Here is a 24,803-nt window from a genome sequence, read left to right as displayed (position 1 = left end):
ACAGAACTAAATGCTAGGGAATTGTGGGTTGGTTTTTTTTTTTCCCTCTGTAAACAATTTGGTTGTGAAGATCTATTCAACATATTAAAACAAACTCATAGGCAGAAGAATATGCAGCTTGGAACAAGAACTGGTCACATCATTAATGTGCTTTGTGAACATGATTATACAGAAAGGTTTTTACGCTCTATTTGGTATTTTAGTTTAGAAATGTATTAAATGTAGTTGTGTGTCTTATTGCTTCAGGTTGGTGGAACAAAAGCTGGAGTTGTGCGTTTCTTGGGAGAAACTGACTTTGCTAAAGGAGAATGGTGTGGAGTAGAACTGGATGAACCTCTGGGAAAGAATGATGGAGCTGTTGCTGGAACAAGGTTCGTCTATCATCTGATAGCAGCTGCCTTAAAGATTTTGCATCTCTATATTCTGTTTTGGTTTTATTAATATCTTACATGAAACTTTATATCAAGGGAAGTAGTTAGGCTGTAAACCTGACTGACTGCTGATGGGGGGGGGGGTCGTTAGACACTGATTTGGATTTCATGACGCCTACACATCTCTGAAAGTCTGCATCAACCCCACATTCGTGGGATTAGTTCATCTCCCCTACTCCCATGTGAGTTTTATTCATAGACTGGTAATGGAAAACACAATTTCCTGCTTTTTGAACGTCTGCTTGGTTTCTCAGCTTGTAATGAATGCTCAGTTAAGAGAATACCTCTGGATGTCTAATAGCTGAACTTAAGGGAAATCTTCCTGCACCGCAGGAACTGAAAGCTCCTATACCAATAGTTGCCTCATTGTAAAGACTGGGAACAGTATAGCTGCTTCCTCCAATAAGTCACACTTAGAAAGCATTAATTCACATCACAATTTAGCTTTCTTTCTCATTCGGTATACGGAACAGTCCTTTAACTCATTAAAAAGAGGTTTTACAAGGATTATGCCACCTTAACATAGGTGATTACAAATTAAAATTTTAAGTGGCTTTTGTTTATATATAACCAAAGATATATGTTCTGTATAATCAAATATACATACATGTATAGGTATGTATGTAATAAAATATAAAACTATTTGATTTAATTAAAATCTGATTTTTATTTTTAACTCTCTGCTATCACATTTGTTGTGGGCAGCTCAGAGGAATGTATCGAAGAGGAAAGCTATGCATGTTAAACTTTGAATCTGAATGGAATTTTTAGGAAACAGAGCCTAGCTCAAGAGTTTACTCTGTTGAATTTCTGAAGTCTGATGTAATCATGCTGTTTCAGCCTCTCAAAGCCCCCTTTCCAAATCTAGTGCTTAAAAAAAAAAGGCAATCTAATATAGATTAGATTGTCACCAGCTGTTACCCTGTCCTTTAATACGTTTAGACTATTTATCTAGAATTCTTTGTGAAGCCAGACCATGTATCTGAAAAGACAGAAGTTAATTTAGTACTCTCACCTGTCTGCTTTGCTTTTTTAAAGGTATTTTCAGTGTCAGCCAAAATACGGTTTGTTTGCTCCAGTCCACAAAGTTACGAAGATTGGATTCCCGTCAACTACACCAGCGAAAGCAAAGACAACTGTGCGAAAAGTGGTTGCAACTCCCACAGCCCTGAAACGTAGTCCAAGTGCATCTTCCCTGAGCTCTCTCAGTTCTGTGGCATCTTCAGTAAGCAGCAAGCCAAGCCGTACAGGACTAGTAAGCTTCTTTTTCTATTGCATGCTTTACGTTCCCAAGCAGGAATCCACGTGGCACTTGCCTGTGGTCTACTTGCATAAATTGAGAATAGAACAGATCTTGGGCAGAGCACAATATACATTTAATTGTGCTCTCTTTTTCATTCAAAGCATGCATGAAGGAAGGAAATCTTAGCTAGCCCTGAAGAGTAGCTGAATATTTGAATATTTAAGCTTACACAGTTAATTCAGGCTAACTGAGTTATTGCAATAAGAAAGGGGCTTGTGATGCCAACAAACTGAAAAGGCATCAGTGTTCTTTGACTGGAATCTCCATTTAGTTGTTCATTTTCCTAGCACTACCTCTGTCATAAGGGGTTTGTGTTTGAGGATCTGGTATGCACTAAAGCTTCCATAGATCAAACTTGTTTTATTAAGCAGGAAGCTTCAAATTGTCTAAAATATAAACGGTTTTCTTCTACTGTTAAAGAGATGAGTCAGCTGAGAAATACGGAAGTAGCAATTGTCAAGTCTTTGCTGACAAGAAGCCTCTTTCTTTTCTTTTAGATTTGGTTTTAATCCTATGAATTCATAAAGGCTAAATGTTGCAAAGTACAGTGGCTCAGGTGAATTCTAACACAGTACTAATTCCACCTAATACACTTACTATGGATTCTTTTAAAGTTGCTCTGTTACATAAATGTCCTAATCTTGGGTTGCAGCAGTAAAACAAAAGTCTTCTGGGAAAGCTGAATTTTAAAAAGTCTCTCTAAGGCAATTAAAAGCATAGAAGTAATTGTTTTTTTCCACAGTCACCCCAGATACTTCCTTTTTTAAACCAAAGTACATAAATACGTCTAATTAGAAAGAGATCACTCCCACTGATGTGGAACTGGTTAGCTGGCATACTGTCCCACTGACCAGCAGGTGCGGAACAGAGAGGTGACTTGCCGTAGTCCTTCAAACCTGAAGCAGATTACAAGCGAACGGAGGTCAAGAGTTGGTCAGGGCAACAGGGTTAATACCTTATCACAAAAAGCGTAAGGGATTTTTATTTGGCACAAACAGTGGGACTTTATTACTTAATCCATTCTGGAAGTTGCACTTCTAGCTGCAGAGAGCCCCCTAGTTTGAAATGAGTGCACTAGCACATGGTGCTACCTCAGCTTCAGGGCAGACTTCATGAGCTGATGATGAAGCATTAATAGGGACCTCTGCATTTTATTCCATGTGCTGTGATACTCTAAGCAACAAGAGAGTACAGTTACGTGTTGTAAATGTCTACAATATATTTTCTTATTTTGCTTCTGTGTTGTGCCCCAGGGCTTTTGCATGTTTTGGGCCATAAAATATAAAGCTTCTGTAATCCATTATTTCTGGAATTAAAATTCCAGTTTTCTTCCAACTCTTCTTCTCAGGCAACATGAACATTTGGTTACCATCCAGGTTAAAAGGACTGTCAACATAATTCTGACACTTTTAAAGAAAAAGTTAAGCTGCTGAAGAAACAAGATTTCCTGAAATCAGTTTTGACACAGCAGACTTTTCGTGGTTCAATTCCTAGGAAAATTATAATTTATCTGGAAATTGCTGGACCCTTACATAGTCTTCTCACTTATTCAGGGCTGTTGCTGTTTTCTTCTTCCTGTATAAGAAAAGCAACTGTCAAAGTAGGTGATCTAATGATTTAAGAGGGCTGTCTGATGCAATTTGTATTTATTTCCAAGTCTGAAGGAAGCTAATGTTTCTGTGAAATCTGGATTTCTTTTGGAATTGGGAATTAAGTCAAGTTTGATTTGAAGAGCTGGAATTGTTAAAAAGCATTCTCATTCCGGAATGAGATATCTTCTAGAAACTGAGAGGATCTGAAACAACTAATCTAAGCATCAAAGTAGAAGATGGTTTATTCTATCTTGTACCTTTTCAGTCACTTGATAGAGCATTTGCAATGGATGGTAGACATCATTCAAGGCTATGAGTAGACAAGTTGGAGAGATTGTGTAGCAGTCATGGTAACAGAAGGGGAAGTGTGGTTTTGTGACGACAGGAGAATACGTCCGTGTTATGCTTTCTGTTGGGGATGTTGTCCAATGCCAGCATTCCAGGCTGTATATGGCAACTATTCTTCAACATTTTGATCTCTGAAAGGATCAAGGAAGAAACATGCTCCTATTCTTGGGCAATACTATTAGACAGAGCTAAAGGTTAACACCACAGAAGAGCAAGTCTTTGTGTATTGGTTTTTGTTTTAAATAAGGCTTTAACTGAGATGTCGTTCTCATTTCATACTTGGACAAATTTCTGAGCTGTTAAGCTTAAAGTCAGTTTTTATAAGCTGTATGGGATTTTTTTGGTTCCGTTTTTGCTGTTTTCACGACTATTGCTCACTCTTACTACGTAATTTCAGTTTATTTACTTTCCCTTCTAGCTCAAAAACTCTTGAGGAAGTAGAAGACAGGGCCATGCTGAATTTTCACTGACACTGGTTCCATTCAGTGGAGCAGAGATCATGCAAGGTCAAGGAAAACCCTAAGGTTCATTTTAGCTGTAGTTCTCCAGATTGATTAATTTTTATCTCTTTAAGTTTAATCTTTCAGATTTGTTTTCCAGAAGTGATTTCATTCCAAGTGATCAAAGCATATGTTTTAACCAGATACCAATTGTTGTTCTTCACAAGGTTTTAGCTGTAAGGCTGGCTTTTTAGGTCAAGGTAAATGCTTTTCATCCTGGATGTTTAATTGTCATTATATAGAGGTGCCAAATGCTAGTTGGAGTTCCAAAAGCTTTTGCTAGAGCATTTGGAAATGTTACCCTGTTGTTGGTGGCCCAAGATGATGACTAGATAACTAGAGGCACGATGTTTTTAACTTGCTGAAAGGCTGCCTTTCTTTTTTTAATGCAAAAAGATGCTTAGAAACATAATGAGTGAGTCTCATTTGTGTGAGTCTACTAAGCACGCCTTCGATGGAGGCCAGCCTTTTGTTTTCACTTCAACCCTTCTGTCTCCTGCACACTAGCTGCTGATTGCTACAAAGCAGTCTTACTACACATGTATGGCCGTTGTTAAATTCTAGAAAATGAAGTAACGTAAATGTAAAAGGAGAAGGTACAGTAGGTTACAGAAAGCATTTGCTTTACTAACTCAGTGTTCGTAGAGTCTGGAGATATCCCTTGTTTTCACTTGATACAGAATGATTTTTAACGTCTTTACCTTGTGAAGTTGACAGAAACATCCTCCCGATATGCAAGAAAAATTTCTGGTACCACAGCCCTACAGGAGGCACTGAAGGAGAAGCAGCAACACATTGAACAGCTCCTGGCAGAAAGGGACCTGGAGAGGGCAGAAGTTGCAAAAGCAACCAGTCACGTAGGGGAAATCGAGCAGGAATTAGCACTTGTTCGCGATGGACATGATCGGGTAAGAGTGGTGTTGCTGTTCTTAAAATAGAGGCTTTAATACAATTGACTTAATTTCCAAAATTGTGTTTTCTTATTGAAAAGGTCTGGGAGTAAGAGGTGGTGTTCTAAAACTAAAGTAGTCCATACCTGTGGGATCTTCCTTGTGGGAGCTTTGGCTTGATGAGATACCAAATCTACTTCATTTAACTAATTTTTGTTGAACTTCTCTACACATCCCTATAATCTTTTATTATATACATATTTGAGTATGGTGACGTTCCTGTCCCTTGGCCCATCACTTTACCAAATTGTGATTCCTGAGGTATAGATACGTAACTTGGAAAAAATTCATGTATTGCCCAACTTAATAGATTTTGTTCTTATTCCTCCTGCTAATTAGCATGTACTGGAGATGGAAGCAAAAATGGACCAGCTACGAGCTATGGTGGAGGCTGCGGACAGGGAGAAAGTGGAGCTTCTCAATCAGCTTGAGGAAGAGAAAAGGTAACCCAAAACTGTCTTCATTAGTATAACTCTGTTAAAAACAAACTTTGCATTAAAAGCAAATGCTGTGGTGACTTTCAAATATGAAACAAATTTTGAATAATGCAGATATGGGCAATTATTCTATAAAATCTTATTGCCGTTTCTTAAAATTAATACTAAAAACACCGTGCTCTTAAATTTGGGGAGGAAAAGCCAAAGAAAGTGGATGTGCTTACAGGCTGTAACTATTGCTTATAGCTGAATTTCATGCAACTCATTCCTTTTAGTATTGCTTTCTGTTATGAAGGATTTTATTCCCACTCATATGAAATTAATGGATCATACCTGATCTTCTTGAAACACTCTTCTTCCACTTCCAAATGAAAATTTTGATAATCTCCTTTCCTGACAGTGCTGGATTAGGAATTTACAGTTTAGTTCTCTTGTGAATAATTTGTTACTATTAGTCGTATGCTTCTGGGTGGGGTCTGTCTTTTACAGGAAAATCATCAAAGCCGTTAATTTTAATGCCTTTCTAATTCCCTTTCATAACCTTTTGAGGAAAGGAACTGAGATTACCAAATAGGTAAGGTGAGGTTAGGAAAGGAAATTACCTGATAAATTGTTGAGTCAAGGTTAGGTGAGGAAATAATCTGATAAATTGTTTTAGTGGATTTGGAATGTTTTTGAGCAAGAGTCTATTTAGAAACCCCTTGTGAGTCTGCCCTGTAGGCTTGTGTGTGCCCCTGAAATCAGTCAGATGTCAATCTCTCTGTAAGGCCTGCCGAAAACTAGAAATCACAGATGAGAAAACACAATGGTAAACCCTGGGCAATTCCTTTACAATTTTCATGCTGCCTTTTTATGGGACCCACTCTAACTGAATTTTCAAAACAAGCAGTAAAGTTAGAATTATTTGTATATTCTCTATGAAATAATGCAGTGGGTTTTTAAATTTAAAAAAAACAACAACAACAACAACAACAACAAAAAACCAAAACAAAACCAAACACAACAGCTTTGCAGTACCTCCGGTAGCCTGGCTGTGGACCTAGTTTTGCTGAGTGCCAGGTCAGTGGGGGTCTGTTTTACCGCAATTCTCCATGGCCTTGAGCTCACCTTCAGCATGTTGCTAGGCAGCGTGACAGTGCCGCTGTGCGCCTGCTACCCATTCACCAAAGTGACGTCCTGCAGCCAGGAAAACATTCACAGCTTCGGCAGTGTAATATTTCTCCTTCCTCCCAACTGCTCTAGGCTTATTTACTTTGAAAGTTCTCTGTAATATGTATTCAAGTCAGTCTCAGCAGTGACTCGAAGTCAAATAATCTTTAATCCTGTTTCCCAAAGCACATTGGTGAGACCTACTTCCAGTAATAAGTTGTTATTGTCCTTTTCTTTTAGACATCCATCACTTGTAACTCTCTTTGATGCAATGATTTCTACAGCTGTCAGGCAAGCTGCGGGCACCAGCAATGTGTGTAATTCAAAGGAAAGAAGACATGCTTGTCTCTTGCTTTGCAACATCTTACAGTATTGAAAGGATCAAGGGGAAAAGGAGGAGATCTGGCCCCCTGTTCATTGGGGTATACCAGAGTCAGGGGAGAGAAGAAATAACTTTTTACACATTTTATTTTAAGTCAGATATTAGCTTCTCACCTCTGTCTTCTCATTCTAAGACTCCTGTATGGGCAAGGCAAGTCAATGTTCTTGCTTGCGCTCCCATTCTGCATCTTGCAGTTCATCTTGACACCTGACATATATTTGTCCATGCTAGAGTTTTGATGCAAGTTGACCGGCGCACTTCTAGAAGGCGCATGGGTATCTTGGATGTGTCCTAACTTTCTGTTTCTTAGGTGAATGGTAGAATATACAAAATGTGAGATCATACTGTTCATTTAGGTCACCTCTTTTGAGGATGTGTAGAAGGGTGAAAGAATGAGAGAATCAATGATGACTTAAAGCTTTTCTTTTTAACTCGTCAGAAAATGCAACAAAATACTTTTTTTACAGAGCTGCAGGAAGACTGATGCCATACTTTGTCAGTGCTTGTGTTTTAAAGGCAGCTGCTTTCCTTCTTTCTGATGCTTCCTGTGAGAGATTTCTCCTTAATGTTTCTGGCAGTTTGCTGGTACAATCAGAATGATGTCACTGTAGTTCTGATTTCCACTGAACAGTGAGCTTTGAAAGCATTTTCTTTCAAAGTTATCTGAATTTTAATGAATTCTCCCCACAGGAAAGTTGAAGACCTTCAGTTCCGTGTGGAAGAAGAATCCATTACCAAAGGAGACCTAGAGGTAAAACATCTCCAGCTTCGTAAACAGGATATAAAGTAGGACACAGAAATGCAATCAGTTCAGATTAAGTGTTATTCAGATTAAGTTACCTAGCAGAGGAAGGCAGGAATGATTAATAGATACAATATTGGTCCAAGCATATGCAAAGCACATGAAAGTGATTCCCAGTTCTGCAGTCCTTGAGCAAGCTAACCATCCTGAAACTACAGGATTGCACCCTTAATTCAGTTACACACTTTAGCAAGGCTTGCGCTGTGGAATGGCTGTAGTTGTTTGGAGTAATTAAATTAATTCATAGAAAACTCTACCTTTTGATATTTTACATTATTTGATACTATATCTTAGCAATGTTTCTGAAATTCCTCTAAAAGTAACCACCAGCAAAAAATCGTTTATGAAATTACAAGTTAATATTTACGCCTTTGAAAATTAATATTGAAGACTAGTCCTGTTTGTCTTCGATCAATTTTTTGAATAATCCCTGTGCTTTCCTTAGGGAAGATTGATTAACAAAGAATGTTTTGTCCTGAGAGTTATTGTACACAAAATCTAAGCAGCAATTAATGTGTGCAATTTTTATCTTTCTACTGTTTGTATAACTATAACATTGGGCTAAAACACAGTATGTTATTACACAACCAGAATAGGAAACATTTAATGAAGGATTACTCTCAGATATTTGAACACTGCCAATTTTTATCCCAAATTTCAAATTAAGAAGCAAGATACTTTTTACTTGTTCTACTTTGTTGTTGTCTAATCAGAAAAATATTGGAACTTCTTGCACAGCTTAAAGTACAAACTTAATTAACTTGTGTTCCTGTAAACCATTTATGATTAAAGTGCTAGCCTTATGAAAATTATTCATTTCATATAACATTTCTTTTATTTTAGTCTTCCATTCATTTTAAGATACCTATCTAGACTCTTCATAGAATGCTCCTTTTATTGTTTAGTCCATGGAAAATTTTAATTTTTTATTTTTTGTTAAATCAGTCGATAGTCATGGCAAACCATCTTAAAGACTCTGGTTTGTCAAGCTGTATAACTTCAAGAGTTTAAACTGAATTCAAGATAATGAAATGTATCCTGTTGTTTGTGTTGGAATGATAGTGCTAAGTATGCAGGTGAAATATTTTTGTTTGTTTGTTTTTTAATTTTACTGATAGCGAAAGAGGCAGATTTCGGAAGACCCAGAAAATGTAAGAGGGCACTTGAATGTGCAGAGACATCCCATGTTAACAGATTGTGTGCAGAAAATGCTTATACTTATTCACTAACTGCATAATCTGTTATTGAAACATTGCCTCTAGTATTTGTGTGCATGTTGCTTTCAGAGCAATTACAACATTTATTGAAAAGAATGTGTGTAATGACTAAACGTTGTAATCCCCATTAACTGAAGAGAGGGCAAATGTGTCATTAGAATTCTGTAGGGTCAAAAACTTTGCAACTAATTGAAGAGTGTAGGAGCTTGTAGAAAATGACTGTCCAGGATCTTGAAAAGTGTTTCATTTAAATGTAGGATTTTAGTTGCTTTCTTCACAAAATCCTGCATGCTTTCCTATGAGCTCCTGCTGCTGTTCAACAGATGCAGTATGCAAGTAGCCAATTAATTTTTCTGAGGAAAAAAAAATCAGTATGTTCCCCACCTCTCCTTATTTGTTTCTTTTTTTTCGGCATGAAATGCAAAGGGGAGAGACGATTAAAAATATCTGAAGAATTAGTCTGCAAAGCTGTCTGATTTTACTGTATCTTCATGTAGCTTCTCTTTGAATTATGTAGGAAAAATACATGTTACTGGATAACAGAAACTGCCTTACGAGACGTTTAAGCAGCCCTCTTGCTTCCATAGCTCAGAATAGTGGAATTTAAAAGCCCTCCCTTTGATTTGACTCAGGAAAATTTATCGCAGGCTGCATCCCCAGCCGAGATAGGAAGTTCTCAAGACTAAAACTGGTTTCCTGCTGTGCGTTCTTAGGTGTTCCTTTTGCGAAGCTACTTCAGCGATCTGGGTCTCCTCTATTCTTCCAATCAGGCTCACGGTGTGTTAGAAGTAAATCTGCATGTGCCCTTCCTTTCTCTTGTTTTGTGCACTCCTTGTTTAATCCTATCTTTACTCCTGATTTCCCTATTCTAATTTTTCCATAAAAATGGACATCTTCACTCTCTAAAGGAGAGAAGTGGGTGATCACTTAGTTTCTAGGCTAATGCTTCATAATCTCAGTCGTGGTCTGTGGTTGTTATCCCAGCACGAAGGGACTGAAGGTCATCTTGCCCCTATCCTAGAACTGATTATCAGCATTTATGGCATCAGCACAATTTCACGGTTTGACCTAGAGATGGAGAACTTAACAGTAAGGTTTATTTTGAAGTGAAAGAGTAGCTAGAATACACAAGTGCTGAAAATAGCTGATGACTGGTCTCTGAATTTTATTTGAGTGGAGTTCTTTAAGGTTCAAGGCAGAGTAAGGCTCGTCCCATTTCCCTATCACTCTTAATCTAACTGTGAAGCTTTGGAGAAGGTGAAGATGCTTCCTTTGTTGGTTGGGGTTGTTTTTTTTTTTCTATTTTTCATCCAAGTTAAGGTTTACAATCATATTCTTTTCTTCTTTTTGTAGTACTCTGCTCTTCTCAGTTTACTGTGCTCTGCGTTTCCTCAAAGAGAAACACAATCATTTAGACATTTCTCTCTAGATGATCAGGAGAGAAATTCTCTCTAGATGATCAGGAGAGAAATTCTCTCTAGATGATCAGGAGAGAAATTTGAGTGATTCAAAATTTTGCTGTGATTTTTACCTCAGGGAAACTGGAGCCTGTCCCTTGGAAATCAGACTTCTTTAAAGGATAATCCCTCATGCCCTAAATGGGGGAAAAGGTGCCCAGCAAAGACCTCTGGAGTTTTTTTTTTTTTTTTTTTTTAATCTTTTATTTCTATTTTGGTAGGATTTTAACTTGTTTCCCTTTGTAATATGTAAGAGATGGGATTAAAACCCCCAGTAATCAGTGATGGTATATCTGATCTTTGCAGTAGTAAAGCAGTGTCTATAAAATTAATGATCAAAGTGTTTTGGAATTTATGTAGCATAGAAAAACTTAAGATAGCATATTTTGCAAAGTCATGCAGGGAGAATTCTGCAACTATCAGGTTTGGGGTTTCTTGGTTTTTAATAGATCCCTTTGGTGTGTTAAAGCAAGGAAAGTATGAATATTCAATTTTTAAAAATACATTACTTTTCAGTATTACAGTTCCATTGTGGATCAGAACTAATACTGACCTGTCTCGGAGAGGGGACTGAATTATAGCCACTTACAAAATATTGTTATTTCCCTTAGAATAGTTAGTTTCATTTTCAAAGGCTGTGGGAAGCAAAAACAGTAATCCGTGTTCTTGTGGGGGTTTTTTCCCCATATAGACTGAAGATCTTCCACTGATAGAGAAACAAATCTGCTATGGAATTTCAAAAAATAGACAAATCTAAGAAGCAACTTCTAGCATTTGTGGATTTTAGTATTTTCGACCTAGTAACTACATAGTAAAACAGCCAACTGTTTTCAGCTGGAAAAATGTTTAAAAAATTAAACCACCAGATGCGTGCATGCTTTTGGGAAAGAAGACAACTTGGTGCTGTCAGAAGGCATACTGTGTTGGGAGGAGAACACGCCTGAAGCAAACCAAGAGGCTCATCCCCATCCCACTTGCTCTGCAGAGACTACATAAGATCTTTAACTGCTGCGGCTGATTTGGAGGCAGTTCTAATCAGCTTGTCACTCTATAAATAACACAGTTCTGTAGGGATTTTTAAATATCATATTACAAAGATCGGAGAAGTAGCAGCGGCCTGCCAGCTGCGCGCACACTGCTGCACTGTGGCTTTGGCAGCAGCGTGGCTTGGGAATTACTCATGCGTCTCCCTGCCTTTTCGGATTCTTTCAATCCAGTGTTCAGTGGGTGGCTGTTCAGGTTGCAGGGCTCTCTTCTGTTAATAGCAGTTCACAGGGTTTGGGGGTTACTGTGTTACTTTGTTCTGCAGTAAATTAACTGCAGTAGTTAAGCTGGGTGGAGAACTTTCATCAAGACTGATGGATGCAACTTCCTCAGTTAATAAACACATCTTAGCCGACCCAGGCAGAACTTCATTCAGTGCTCTTCTGGACATCCACCTTACTTTCAATGTGGGCAAGCCCTGAAAAGCTGCTCTTTTTGGAAAAGACACTGTGAAGCAACCATAGACTTTCATAATCCTTTCAATTTGGATTGTTTAGTAAATTTGAACTAACAGTGACTTGTCAAGATTGACGCAATACTTGAATCTCGGCACTTCAGAAATAAGCATGGCACCTGGTTCTGACCTCTTTATAGTTCTTTTTTCTCCCCCTGCCCCTTTTCCCAACTTCAGAGGTGCAGGTCAGCTTTGAACTAGCTGCTGGACTTTACCTGCATCTCTCAAACTTCAAGCTCTCTTGCGGGCCTCTGGGAGCATCTGGGTATCAAGCTGGAATATCCAATATTCTGTGTTCTTGCGAAAACTTGTACCTCTTTGTAAGCAAAAGGCGAAGGTACCTGCTCACATAGTTTCATCTGCTTCCTGCTTCTCTTTAGGAACCGATTTAGAATTACAAAGATCTCCCCCCCACTTCCACATCTTGTTCAGTGTATTTAGACTACAGTAACTATAGAGCAACCAGACTGATTCACGTTTTTACCTGGTTTTGGAGAATCTTACTTGTTGCTTGCTTCCTTCCTGAAAGAGGAGGAGGGGGAAAATCTAGGAGGATTCTGCAGTTATAGACAACCATTTTCTTTTTATTTCTATTCAAATAATTCATACCATAGTGACAAAGGAACCTTAATGTTCCCAGGTCTTGGCCAAAAGGATTTTTATGGCTGAGACTTGAGATACAGCTACTATTTAGGGAAAAAAAAAAAAAAAAGTTTTTGATTTGCCACATGAACTTCAGTGGTGAATTTTTGTCCCCTAGTTAATAGCTAAATCATTTACAAAATAAGCCCAACACATCTAAGAAAAAAGTTAGTGGGATGACAAGGAAAGGGACTTACCATCCTGTTAGAACAGATATAGATATATATACACATATATATTTTTTACATAACTACTCTAATTTGTGCTGAAAACTTCATGTACTGATAAATAACTTCTACTCGGCTGCATGATACTTTTTTGTTCATATTTCTTCGTTTGTGGTTTTTTTTTTTTACATTTTTTATTTTTGTTACACGTCAGTCCATTTACACTTTCAGTCCATCTTTCTCATCCATAGCATTTCCCTGTTCATTTTATCCACTGCATCTTCTCTGCTCATCATTGGTAGAAGATTCTGGCAGCACGGCCTGCATGTGGCTCCCTCCTCTTGTGCTGGCATGTGATGGTGGCACCGTTGTGTTCTCTTCCTTTCCCTTTTTACTAACAGACGCAGACCAAACTGGAGCATGCCCGCATTAAGGAGCTTGAACAGAGCCTGCTCTTTGAAAAGACCAAAGCTGACAAACTCCAGAGGGAGTTAGAAGACACTAGGGTAATGGTTTTCACTATTTAAATAACAAGACTGATTTGTGTTGTGGAAGATTTCTGATGACACAGTCTGCTGGGTGTAACACATGCTGAAACATATCCTTGCTCCTGCCATGATCAGTACCTGCTGTAGATGTAGCTGGAACACTTTAAAAACTAGCTTTAATTTTGAGCTTCAGTGTTGTGTGCGTGTATGCCCATATATGTATACTCATTTCCTCAGAAGAATTCAGGTAAGATATCTTAAAACTGCAAAATTAATAGTTGAGTCCAAGTCAAAAGTGGAAAATGGGACTGAATTGACATAAAGGAATGTTCAGTGGTTCATTTTTAGAAGTAGCAGAGTTCATTAAATCCAAAAGAAGCAAGATCGACTTTGCCATTGCTTTTAGCACAAACTTATTATTTGGAGCTTGGTTTCTGAGGTCTTAAATAGTTGTTGTACTACTTGCTTAGCTAAATCATGGTTTGCAGTGGCTTTTTAGTTCTTTTTTTCCACCCATGACATAATCTTCTCATGGATATCCCAGTAGCATTAGTAATACTGTTGCCTGTCAAAATATTACTGGACGTACTTTGTCCCAGGTTCAGCAGGTGTTGATTCTTAAGAAGAGAGGGAGAGAGAGATGTATATTCATGCTCACTATGTGGCTTTTATTGAAGCTGGGGTAGGGATGAATATTATAAAACCAAGAATGTACTCTGTAATAAGTACTTTTAAAAAGCACTTGCAGGTAAGTAATATCTTTCTCAGGATGGTGGGATAATAAGGAGGGTGAAACAGTAACTTCCTAATTAGAAATAATTGTGGTAGTTTTGCATGCTTTTCCATACCACAAGCTGCTTCAACAGTCAGTGAAAAGCTCAGATAATGTGAGGACACTTTTTCAGAGAGAACAGCGGAGTGGATATAGGGGGAGTTTCAAAGGATTTGTAGGCTAAAAATGTGTTTGTACTTTTCTCTGACAGTCTCATAGTTGGCATAGATGAATTTGGAAGCAATTATTTCAATAAATAAAGATCTCAGGTTCTCCTTTCTTTTTCAATCTGCTTTGAAATGGTTCTGAGAAAGATTTTGTTAAACATTGATAATATCCATAAGCATAGTTTTTAAGTTGTTTAGCAAGTTGTTATTTCTAGATAACTTCAGAAAAATGAATTTCAATAAAATCCACCTTTAGAAAGAATATAGTATGCATGTAATACAAAGACGTGGACATATTTCCTTTTTTTAAAGCAATAATTCATACCTAAATGAAACAACAGTTGGTCTTGTTTCACAGCCTACCATGTAAAAGCAGCATTTGCTTTTACTTAAGGTTTCTTTAGAATTTCCATAGAAATAGGAGTTGACAATGAAACTCAAAGGCGTTCTAATCCAAAATGCTGGTAAGAATACACTAATGATGTTAGCTTGCAACACTCAGTGGTTTCTTTTCAGTGAGGCCTAAGTGTCTTTGTATTAAACATATCTTTTATAATTCTTTCTTCTTTTCTTAAAATGCTGTTAATCATAGGTGGCCACGGTATCAGAAAAATCTCGCATCATGGAACTAGAAAGAGATCTAGCATTGCGGGTGAAGGAAGTAGCTGAGCTTCGAGGGAGATTAGAGTCCAGTAAACACATTGATGATGTGGACACTTCTCTTTCGTTGTTACAAGAAATAAGTTCTTTACAAGAAAGAATGGCAGCAGTTAGCAAAGAACATCAGAATGAGATGAATTCACTGAAAGAGAAGTTTGGAATTAGCGAAGAAGCATTGCAGAAAGAGATCAAATCACTTTCAGCTTCAAATGAGAGAATGGCAAAAGAAAATGAATCCTTGAAAACTAAGCTTGATCATGCCAACAAGGAGAATTCAGATGTAATAGAGCTGTGGAAATCGAAGCTGGAATCTGCAATTGCCTCCCATCAACAAGCAATGGAAGAGCTAAAAGTTTCTTTCAGCAAGGGTGTAGGGGCTCAGACAGCAGAATTTGCAGAGTTAAAGACCCAGATTGAGAAGATTAAATTAGACTATGAAAATGAAATGTCAAATTTAAAACAGAAGCAGGAAAATGAAAAATCTCATCATTTAAAAGAGATTGAATCACTGAAAGCAAAACTGTTGGCAGTCACAGAGGAGAAAGAGCAAACCCTGGAAAGCCTGAAGACCAAACTGGAAAGTGTGGAAGATCAGCATCTAGTAGAAATGGAAGACACTTTAAACAAATTACAGGAAGCTGAAATAAAGGTAAAGGAGCTAGAGGTACTGCAAGCCAAGTACAATGAACAAACCAAAGTTATTGATAGTCTTACACCACAGATCAAAGCTGCTGAAGAAAAGCTTTTGGACCTTGCTGCACTTCAGAAAGCCAATTCTGAAGGTAAATTGGAAATCCAGAAACTTAGCAAGCAGCTTGAGGCAGCTGAGAAACAAATTCAGAATTTAGAGGCTGAAAAGGTTGATGGAAGTAGCAAGGTTTGTATCAACATCCATCCTTTTATTTTTACTTTGTTTTTATTTTACATTTGTACAGTTCTGATCTGCTATAGCAAATACATCACAGAAAAAAACGAGTTTTATTGAATGCGTATTTTAGTACCATCTGAGGAGGTTTAGAGAAAGTGTTAACTGGGTCATGTCTCAACAGGTTTCTAGTACTCAGTCTGCACCACTAAGAAAAAGAAAAAAAATTCGTTCTGCACTTTCTTGCTGCAGGCTTCGGCATGCCTCTGCTGAAAGCTTCATGTTATGGAAGAGTTAGTTTGTTGGCTTATTTGGGAGAAGAATCCACACAAACAATCTAGCAAAAATTTTTAACCTTTGGTGATAGAGGTATTCAGATAAGGTGACTTGGGGCTCAGTGGGGAAATGTTTCCTCTGTACCTTCACTGCCTTGTTTCTCATCAAACAAGATGACGGAAGAGGCTATTAAAAACAAAAGAAAGCAAAAAAGATCCTGGTGGAACTTTTCTTTAAGACCAGGGTATGCAGTGATGTTGTTAGGCACTGTTTCACAGCATTTTTGAAGCACAGACTGCAGTATGTTACGTCTTACCAAGATTTTTCTTGGGTTTGGATTAAATGTTTCTTCAAAGTTGATAGCAAGTCATTCAGTACTTGAAAGTTGTTCTGCCACTGCAGCTAGGAATAAAAGTGCTAAGATATCATTTCATTTTAGGGGTTCCTCCATGTCCCCAATCTATGTGTGACCTGACCAGGTAGAGCTCTAATTGCAAGAGTAGTGGGACAGTAACTGGAAGTAGCTTTCCTAAACCCTTCACAGATGGTTCCAAGATACTAGGTTTCTACGGACCTTTGATGCTATTTTTGAGGTTGCACCGGGTTTCTGCACTACCCCTGGGTGTGGTGCAGAGCCTTTTGAAAAATTACATCCCCCAATGTGTATTTGTCTCAATAGCCACTTGAAACATAAATGCTAAATTTGTCAGGAAAAAAAGTTAAAATAATAAAGAACCAAAACTACCAATTCAACTGATGCTTTAATTTTGTTGGGAAATTTTGAACGTACTCAAAAATGTTTGCCATTAAATAATGTTTTCACCATTAATTCCAAGAGAACTAAATTTTAATGATTTAAAATATATTCTAAGATGCAATTAGTACTGTGGTGTAGTCATCAGTGGTAATCACCTTTGCTCAGTTAACACATCACACTTTTTTTCTTCAGTTTCTTTTGTTTTTCATCTTACAGGGATTTTAATAACATAGTTATTTCTTTCAGATTCAACTTTTAATTTTCCTATTTTTCATTCATGTTTGTAATTTTATTTTACTCCATTTCATCATCTTCGTTAGGCTAGTAATCTGGCCAAAGAACTGCAGGGCAAAGAGCAAAAGCTTCTTGACCTTGAGAAAAACTTGAGTGCAGTAAATCAAGTTAAAGATTGTTTGGAAAAGGAACTTCAAGTTTTGGTGAGTAATACCCAAAAATTTTGACTTTATCCTTTGGGTTTTGGTTTTCATGGTGAGAATGTAATTGAAATCTGAGGATCAACTCTGACTGAGCCAAGTTTTTCAAAGCTATTTTACCCATGAAAAGAAGGCCAGGGTTCATGACTAATAGGATCCATGTCAGAATGAAAAGAGCATTTCACCCGAGTTCTGTGTTATCAGGTGTTTTGTCTAAATAGAACTCATCTGTTCATGGATTTCAGGTAAAATATTAAACCAAATCAAAAGCAGCATGTAGTTTAAATTTAGACTACTCATTAAGGAACACATGGCCCTTTATTATAACTGTTGTACGAATTAATGCTTGCAATACACATCTTACAAATGTTTTTGAAGATTTTTTTCATCTGATTTCTCACTTTGCAAATTTAATTAAAATTGCAAGTATTCTGTAGTTGGGTGGGATTTTCCTGAGAAAGTACACCAGAATTAGTAATAAAAAGACATGTGTTTAGGTTTTACTGTCCCTGTCATAAAATCTTTCCATGGCCATAGTAAATAGTTGAAGTTGGGGGAAGAGTCTTGCTTCTTATCTTCCCCAGTATCCTCTGTTTCCTTCAGTCTAGCACCTCTTCATGCTGGTAAAGCTGGAAAACACTGGTGTGAGATGGATCACAGGGTTGCAGATGTCCACTGTGCAGCCTATGAGCAGCATGGATAGCTTCTTGCGTTGAGAAGCCCAGAAATTGCATCTTCTACGCAGGAGACTACGGCTGCAATTCTGTTGCTATGCTAGATGATGGAGAAGTTACTTTGAAAGTTTAGGGACTTGCTTGCAACCAAGACAAGGGAAAATCTTGCTCTATGTTGCTGAATATATCGGTGCTAAACTGTAATTCAAAAACTTCAGATCTATTTATGATAGGACTGAAGACTTTCTATTTTGTACTTGAAAAATACCTAATATAAATTCAGTGGTTGAATTATACTGCTGTCACCAAACCTTACCTTAGATTTCTATCCATTTTTCAGAAAGAAAAGTTTACTAGTGCAGCTGATGAAGCAGAAAACGTTCAACAAACTATGCAAGGTATGTGTGCTGCTAAACTAAACAAACTAAAAAGCTGCAGAAAATAAATGCTGCAAAATAAAGGGTTTTTTTTCCATGCACTTTCAAATTTACACCTGGCGGTACAGCAGTTTCAGCAGCTATGGCAAGCACAGGATTACTCGCACTCTCTCTTAAGAGTAATGTACCTTGCAAGTAGGTGGAATTGTCTATATCTCAGTAGTTACTAACTTTGTTTTCAAAATTTTACTTACATAGAAACAATAAAAAAACTAAACCAAAAAGAAGAGCAGTTTGCACTCATGTCTTCAGAACTGGAACAGCTGAAGTCTAGTTTGACTGGTAAGGAAGTAATAAAATGGAATGTTTTGAAAAATGCATCAGCTTTGCGCTTTCGTATGCCTCCTGCTCAGCTTGCCACATCATAGTATGTAATGCTTTCACAAATGCGTATGCCTTCAAGAGAAAGCCTTTTTTCTAAGCAGAAAACAGCTTTTGTAGCACTGTGTATGGTGACACAGCAAGGCGATGGTGGTGTTAAGGAAATAGTGCAGTAAGGCAGAAGATTTCCTGGCTGAGTGTATTCCAAATCAATAAATACATTCTTGTTTGACTTTGCAACAAAAGCATGCTGTGGTGATGGTCAGATACCAGTGAAAAGCTTGGGGACCAGACTGAAGCATAACAAACATGAGATAGTTAATTCACAAAGCCTTGTCCATAAGTAGTGTTTTCTTTTTAAGGACATCAAAAAAACTGTACATTAATCTGGTTGCCTACTTCTTATCTCATAGGAGGGAGTCTTGCTGTATCTTTCCAGTTGTACATCTCATTTTAAAACCATCGTAGAAAGAAATTAACAATGATTATGTACCCTGTAAGCAAGCCTTTCAAGGCATTGTTGGGACTGTAGAAGTCACCCCAAGGGCTGCTCTTGCCCTTGGTGGCAGTGCCTGTAATGAGTAATTTCTTCACTGTAGCTTCATGTTGCTTGCATTGTTTGTTTTCTGCTGCTCTACTAAATATCTGGTGAGTTGTCTCACCTGTAAGATGTGCATTCCTCTCTTATGATATTGCTTGATTACCCTCTGATACGGGTAGAAATCGTATGCACTTCTCATGGCCTGAAGTTAAGTGAATCACTTCTGAAAGAAAGATTTCTTTACTAGTTGCTTTTTTACTATTTCTGAAGAGTTCTTAACCTTCTGCTACAGTTAACAGTCCAAAGGTCAAACAACCGTAATTTTAAATTTTAAAGGGGTAACTTGCAAGCTCCATAGCATCAGTACTGCTCTTTACTATCTTCTAGCTAGTCAGTGCATACCCTTTCTCTTAAATTTACTGGACTGCTAACCTTTGTCTTGTTCAGTGATGGAGAAGAAATTGAAGGAGCGAGAAGAGAGAGAACAGCAACTGATTGAAGCTAAAGCCAAACTTGAAAATGATATTGCAGAGATCATGAAGTCTTCAGGAGACAGCTCTGCCCAGCTTACGAAAATGAATGATGAGCTCCGGTTAAAAGAAAGGTATTCCATCATTGTCAGAACATTTTCACATTAATTCTTTACTCCAGCACTCCCTGCTTCTCATTTTATCTTTTTGTAAATATCTGAACAAGGTGCTCCTGAGTGTCACATCGATATGACAAGTGAACTTACTCTATCAAACTAAATTAATCAAAACAGTCTCCTCAGAGTGATTTGAAGAGCATCTAACATTTATAATTCTAAAATTCTTATGTAACATGCTTCTCATTGTCCAGAGTAAATGAACATTTTAATAATCTAGACTGTTTTGGGATTGTGCTTCTCAATAATTATTTGATTACCTGATAAGCTTGGTTTGTTTGGATATATAAAAGACTTGGGTCACGTTTTTGACTAGCAAGAGAAAAAGTGTTTTGTTTCAAATAACAACTATTCTACATACAATTTTTATTTACCTTTACAAAACCCCAGACTGGGGTAAGGTAACTGGCAGCTGTGTTGCTCTTCACACGGGCAAGTGCTCAGTCTCACTTGTGTATATTTAATTTAGCAGAACGTTCTCTATATGTTAAATAATTAAATCTCTTTCTAAATGCTTGGACAGAACATAGAACTTCAGCATTATTTAGAGTCTTTCATCTCCGTGCTTGTCATGCTGTCAGCAAAAAGTAACGTTCTTTTATTTGGTCTTTCTAGGCAGTTGGAGCAAATACAACTTGAGCTTACAAAAGCAAATGAAAAGGCTGTTGAGCTTCAGAAAAATGTGGAGCAGACAACACAGAAAGCTGAAGAGAGTCAGCAAGAAACTCTCAAGATTCATCAAGCAGAACTGAAAAATATGCAGGATCAACTCACAGACATGGTAAGAACTTTAAAAAGCACTAGCTAACTATGTGCAGAATATAGTACCACTGCTTCTTTAACTGTGTTCCAATTGTTTTATCTTCTATCAGAAAAAGCAAATTGAGACTAGCCAAAATCAGTATAAGGATCTTCAGGCAAAATATGAAAAAGAAACTTCTGAGATGATTGCTAAACATGATGCAGATATCAAAGGGTTTAAGCAGAACTTGCTGGATGCAGAAGAGGCACTGAAAATTGCACAGAAGAAAAACGATGAGTTAGAAACACAAGCTGAGGAGCTGAAAAAGCAAGCAGAACAGGCCAAAGTATGTATACTTTGTTACTCTGCAAGTAATTTAAAGTTTAAATCTTTCTGTTTCAGTGAATCACTGTTTTTTGCCTGGCTTCATCATTTCATAGTAGGATTTTTGCAGTGTTTCTTTTCTGAACTTTTCCAGGGTAAATTAATATCGGTTAGGGAAGAGAAGTATACATGACTAACTGGTTGTCTTCTCTAGATCACACAAGAATCCATGAAATAAGGTTCTTTGATAACATTTTATGTTCATAGTTATCTAGCTCAGCACAATCAGTTGGAGCCAAATGTTATTTTCTGCTTTTTAAATGCATGAATTTTGAATAAAATATGTTGTCAACTATTTCATTTAGAAGTGTTACACACCTAAAATTTTGTTCTGTAGTATGATTCCGTATTATGCGCAGCTACTTAGTATGTAGCTTGACTTCAGTAATTGGCTTTTTTTTTTCTCCCGTTTCTTTGACATTGCTGCTTGCTTTCATCCCTCATTAGTTATTTGCTATAATCTTTGTTTTATGCTTTAGCAAAATATTTAGTGTATAAATTGGCACACAAGTTACTTTTGAATACAATGCTGATGTGGTGTTTTGCATTAAACGGGTTGTGACAATGTGTTTTGGACAGAATCATGAGGGCAATTAGCTATAGAAGGTGAATTTGAGGATTGGAAGTCAGCATCTAATATAACTCCCTGCATTTTAATTCACTTAGATTCTCATGAAATCATTCTGTGGCTCTTTTCTGAGTAATTTACATTCAGAAAATTTCTTGAGAGTAGTTTTAAAAACAAGATGAAGTCCTGTACGGAGGAACCTTCAAACCATTTTTTTTTTTTTTTTTTTATTTAACCACTGAAGTTTTCCTGCGGATGGTGGGTGTTTTATAATGAAATATCAGTGGTTCTGACATCAGAAATGTCAGCAGTTGAATTCACATAGGGACTGTGTGCCAGTGTATATACTTGTTTAAAACTTAAATTACAATAGCTCTGTTTGCCCTTAAACCACATTTCTCATTTGTCTGCTTGACTTCATTTTTGTTTTCCCTTCTCCCTGACTTTATTTCTTTAGTCCTTAAGCTCTGTGTTAGCATCAGCCAGAAAAGAGGTTGAACTAATGTCAGACAAGATGAGGGGTTTGATATCAGAAAAAGAGACTCTGGCACAGGAGGGGAATACTTTAAAAGTAGAGAGAGGTTCCTTGTTATCAAAACTTCTAGAACTGGAATCAAAGATTTCGTTAATGCAACAAGACCAAGAAGAACTTTGGACAAAAAATGAAGAACTTAATTCAGAAAATAAAAAAATCCTAAAGCAGAAGGAAGAGGCTGAGGCCAAAAGCCAGCAGGAAAGCACAGAAAATGTAGCACTGATTTCTGAGAAAAACAAATTACTCTCTGAAATAGAGGCAGCACGGGCAGACCTTCTGAAGATAGCTCAAGAAAATGATGCTCTTCGGTCTTCAGAGTCAACCTTGCTCCAACAGTTGAAAGAACTTCAGGCCAACAAAGATGCCATGGATGTGGTATGTCAGAAACATATCAAAGAACGGGAAGAACTGGAGCATTATCAGAAGAAACTTTTGGAAGAGAAAGATGCAGTTGTTAAAGAAAAAGATGATGTTATTCAGAAGCTGGAAAGTTCTTGTGAGGCCCTGGCCAGAGATCAAAGAGAGCTACTGCAAGAAGTGTCAACTCTGACTGCAGAGAGAGATTCAGTCCTAGGTAAACACTCAGATCTTAAAAATACACATACAGCCTTAAAAAATGAAATGGACAGTCTATTGCAGACAAATCAGAGTCTGCAGTCCGAGAAGGAGATGCTTCTTAAAAGCATAGAAGAGCTGCATGAGAGTTTAGACAATACGGTTAGTGAAAACCAAGCATTAAAAGTGAGAACAGAAGAGATGCAAACAGAACTCGAGACTGAACACAAAGAACTTAAAAAAGCAATGAAAAGCAATCTGGAGTTGAAGGATTCCCTTGCTAGTCTCTCTCATCTTCTTGAGGAAATTAAAGCCTCAAGAGAGATATCAAATTCTGAATGTATTCAGTTACTTCAAGAGAAAGAGGCTCTTTCTTCAACAGAACGAAGGCTTTTGGCTGAAAAGGAGGAACTTTTAAATGAAAATAAGGCAATTGCTGAAAAGCTTTCTAAAGCCACAGCAGATGCTATACTTGCTGAGAAAGTCTTTACTGAGAAAATAACCAAACTGAACTTAGAAAAGGAATCTGTTTTCAGTAAGTCGTTGCAATTTGAAAAGCACAATGAAGCTCTTCTTCAAGAGAAGAATGAATTGGAGAACAAATACTCAGAGCTTCTTGATGAAAACAGGTCTTTTGTAAATGAAATTTCTGATATGAAGAGAGAACATGAACTGGATGTCTCAGCCAAGCGAGCCCTGGCCCAAGAGAATACCATGCTCCAAGATTCCATTGAAGCCCTCAAGAAAGAACTAAGTAAGAAAACTCTAGAAAATCAAGAGCTAATAGCCTGTAAATGTGACCTTTCAGGTCTTCTGAAAGAGGCCCAGGATGCCAAAAGAACGTTAGAAAATGAACTGGCTGCTGTGTCACGTGCCCAACAGGTCATGTCATCTTCATTCAAGACCTGTTCCTCTGATAGGGAGATGCTGACCAGAGAGAGGACTGAATTGCAAGATAAGTGTCAGAAATTAAAGGGAGAGGTTGAGATTATGAAAGGAAACTTAACCACAGAACAGGAAGCTAGAAAACTGGACAAGGAATCATTTTCGTTGGAACGTATGGAACTTGAAAGCAACATCAGCTTCTTAGAGAAGGAGACAGAAGAGCTGAGAGCGAAAAATAAAGAATTGCTGACTGAGAAAGAACTTTTAGTTCAGGGGAAGGAAAAATCTGAAACTAAACTGGCGGAAATAATTAAAGAAAAAGAAACCCTCTGTGCAGAGACAGAGCAGCTCGCTTCCAGTATCGAACGACTGCAGAATGACTTTGTTTCCTTGTCTAAATCAAAAGCAGAGCTCCAGGACTTGCACAGCTCTGTCTCTCAGAGGCTAGAGGATCTTCGACAGAGGCATGAGGTGATGGAGAAGGAGAGAATACAGTTGCTTCAGGAAAATGACAGCCTACTTGCTGAACAGAAGAGTCTGGTCATCATTAAGGAAGAAATACTGAAAGAGAAGGAGAAATTCTCCAAGGATTATTATAAACTGCACGAGGAAGTAGCACTTCTAGAACAAACTAATAGTGACCTCTCAGGCAAACTGCTGGTCTCTCAGGGCAAAAATCAGATGCTGCAGGAGGAGATGAACAATCTGGCTTTGAAACTAAAAGAAATTGAGACTCTCCAGGCCCAAACAGTAGCGCAAAAAATTGAGGTATTGAAACACATAGTTAAACAATCAAGTACGGTTATACTAATACTGAGCACTAACCCAATGGTTTCCTCTCTGCACTTCATTGCACAATCAGCACTTCATCTCGGTATAAACAGGCTGGAATTACGGTCTCTCTCAATATATTACTTTGGGTTTTTTTCAAGTTGTGAGTCTGAAAGACACTTTAATATTTTTTTAAAAAACAGTTATAAATATAAAAGCCTATGTTGTCGCTGAATGTTGCAAGAAAACAACGTAAACTGTGAATAAAAGGAAGTTTTGTTTCCTGAATCTGGTAGGAGAAATTGAGCGGCTCCTTCTGTTGAAGTACTCTGCAGCTTAAAAGCTAAAGTAGTAATAGATAAGGTTTTAGATTAGATCTTTGTGCAATTTTATGTTGAATTTTAAATTACAACAAAGTACAAATTTGAGTTACTCAAAAAAACAAAAAAA

General features: G+C 37.5%; 1 protein-coding gene across 1 annotated transcript in view; it reads left to right on the top strand.

The window, feature by feature from the left end:
- Positions 1–24,803, top strand: part of CLIP1 (CAP-Gly domain containing linker protein 1) — a 74,847-nt gene that overhangs the window by 28,811 nt on the left and 21,233 nt on the right. Inside the window, exons 4-18 of the mRNA XM_082325069.1 lie at positions 247–371; positions 1,470–1,686; positions 4,885–5,082; positions 5,464–5,567; positions 7,783–7,843; positions 9,013–9,045; positions 13,277–13,381; positions 14,895–15,839; positions 17,181–17,297; positions 18,309–18,366; positions 18,604–18,687; positions 19,715–19,871; positions 20,529–20,694; positions 20,786–21,001; positions 22,065–24,350. Coding sequence (XP_082181195.1) covers positions 247–371; positions 1,470–1,686; positions 4,885–5,082; positions 5,464–5,567; positions 7,783–7,843; positions 9,013–9,045; positions 13,277–13,381; positions 14,895–15,839; positions 17,181–17,297; positions 18,309–18,366; positions 18,604–18,687; positions 19,715–19,871; positions 20,529–20,694; positions 20,786–21,001; positions 22,065–24,350 — 4,872 coding nt within the window. The remainder of the gene's footprint in view (positions 1–246; positions 372–1,469; positions 1,687–4,884; positions 5,083–5,463; positions 5,568–7,782; positions 7,844–9,012; positions 9,046–13,276; positions 13,382–14,894; positions 15,840–17,180; positions 17,298–18,308; positions 18,367–18,603; positions 18,688–19,714; positions 19,872–20,528; positions 20,695–20,785; positions 21,002–22,064; positions 24,351–24,803) is intronic.

This window comes from Platalea leucorodia, assembly GCF_965183815.1.
Source record: "Platalea leucorodia genome assembly, chromosome: 12".
Lineage (NCBI taxonomy): Eukaryota > Metazoa > Chordata > Aves > Pelecaniformes > Threskiornithidae > Platalea > Platalea leucorodia.
The sequence above is the reverse complement of the archived record's forward strand: the minus strand, read 5'-3'. Positions and strand labels throughout refer to the sequence as shown.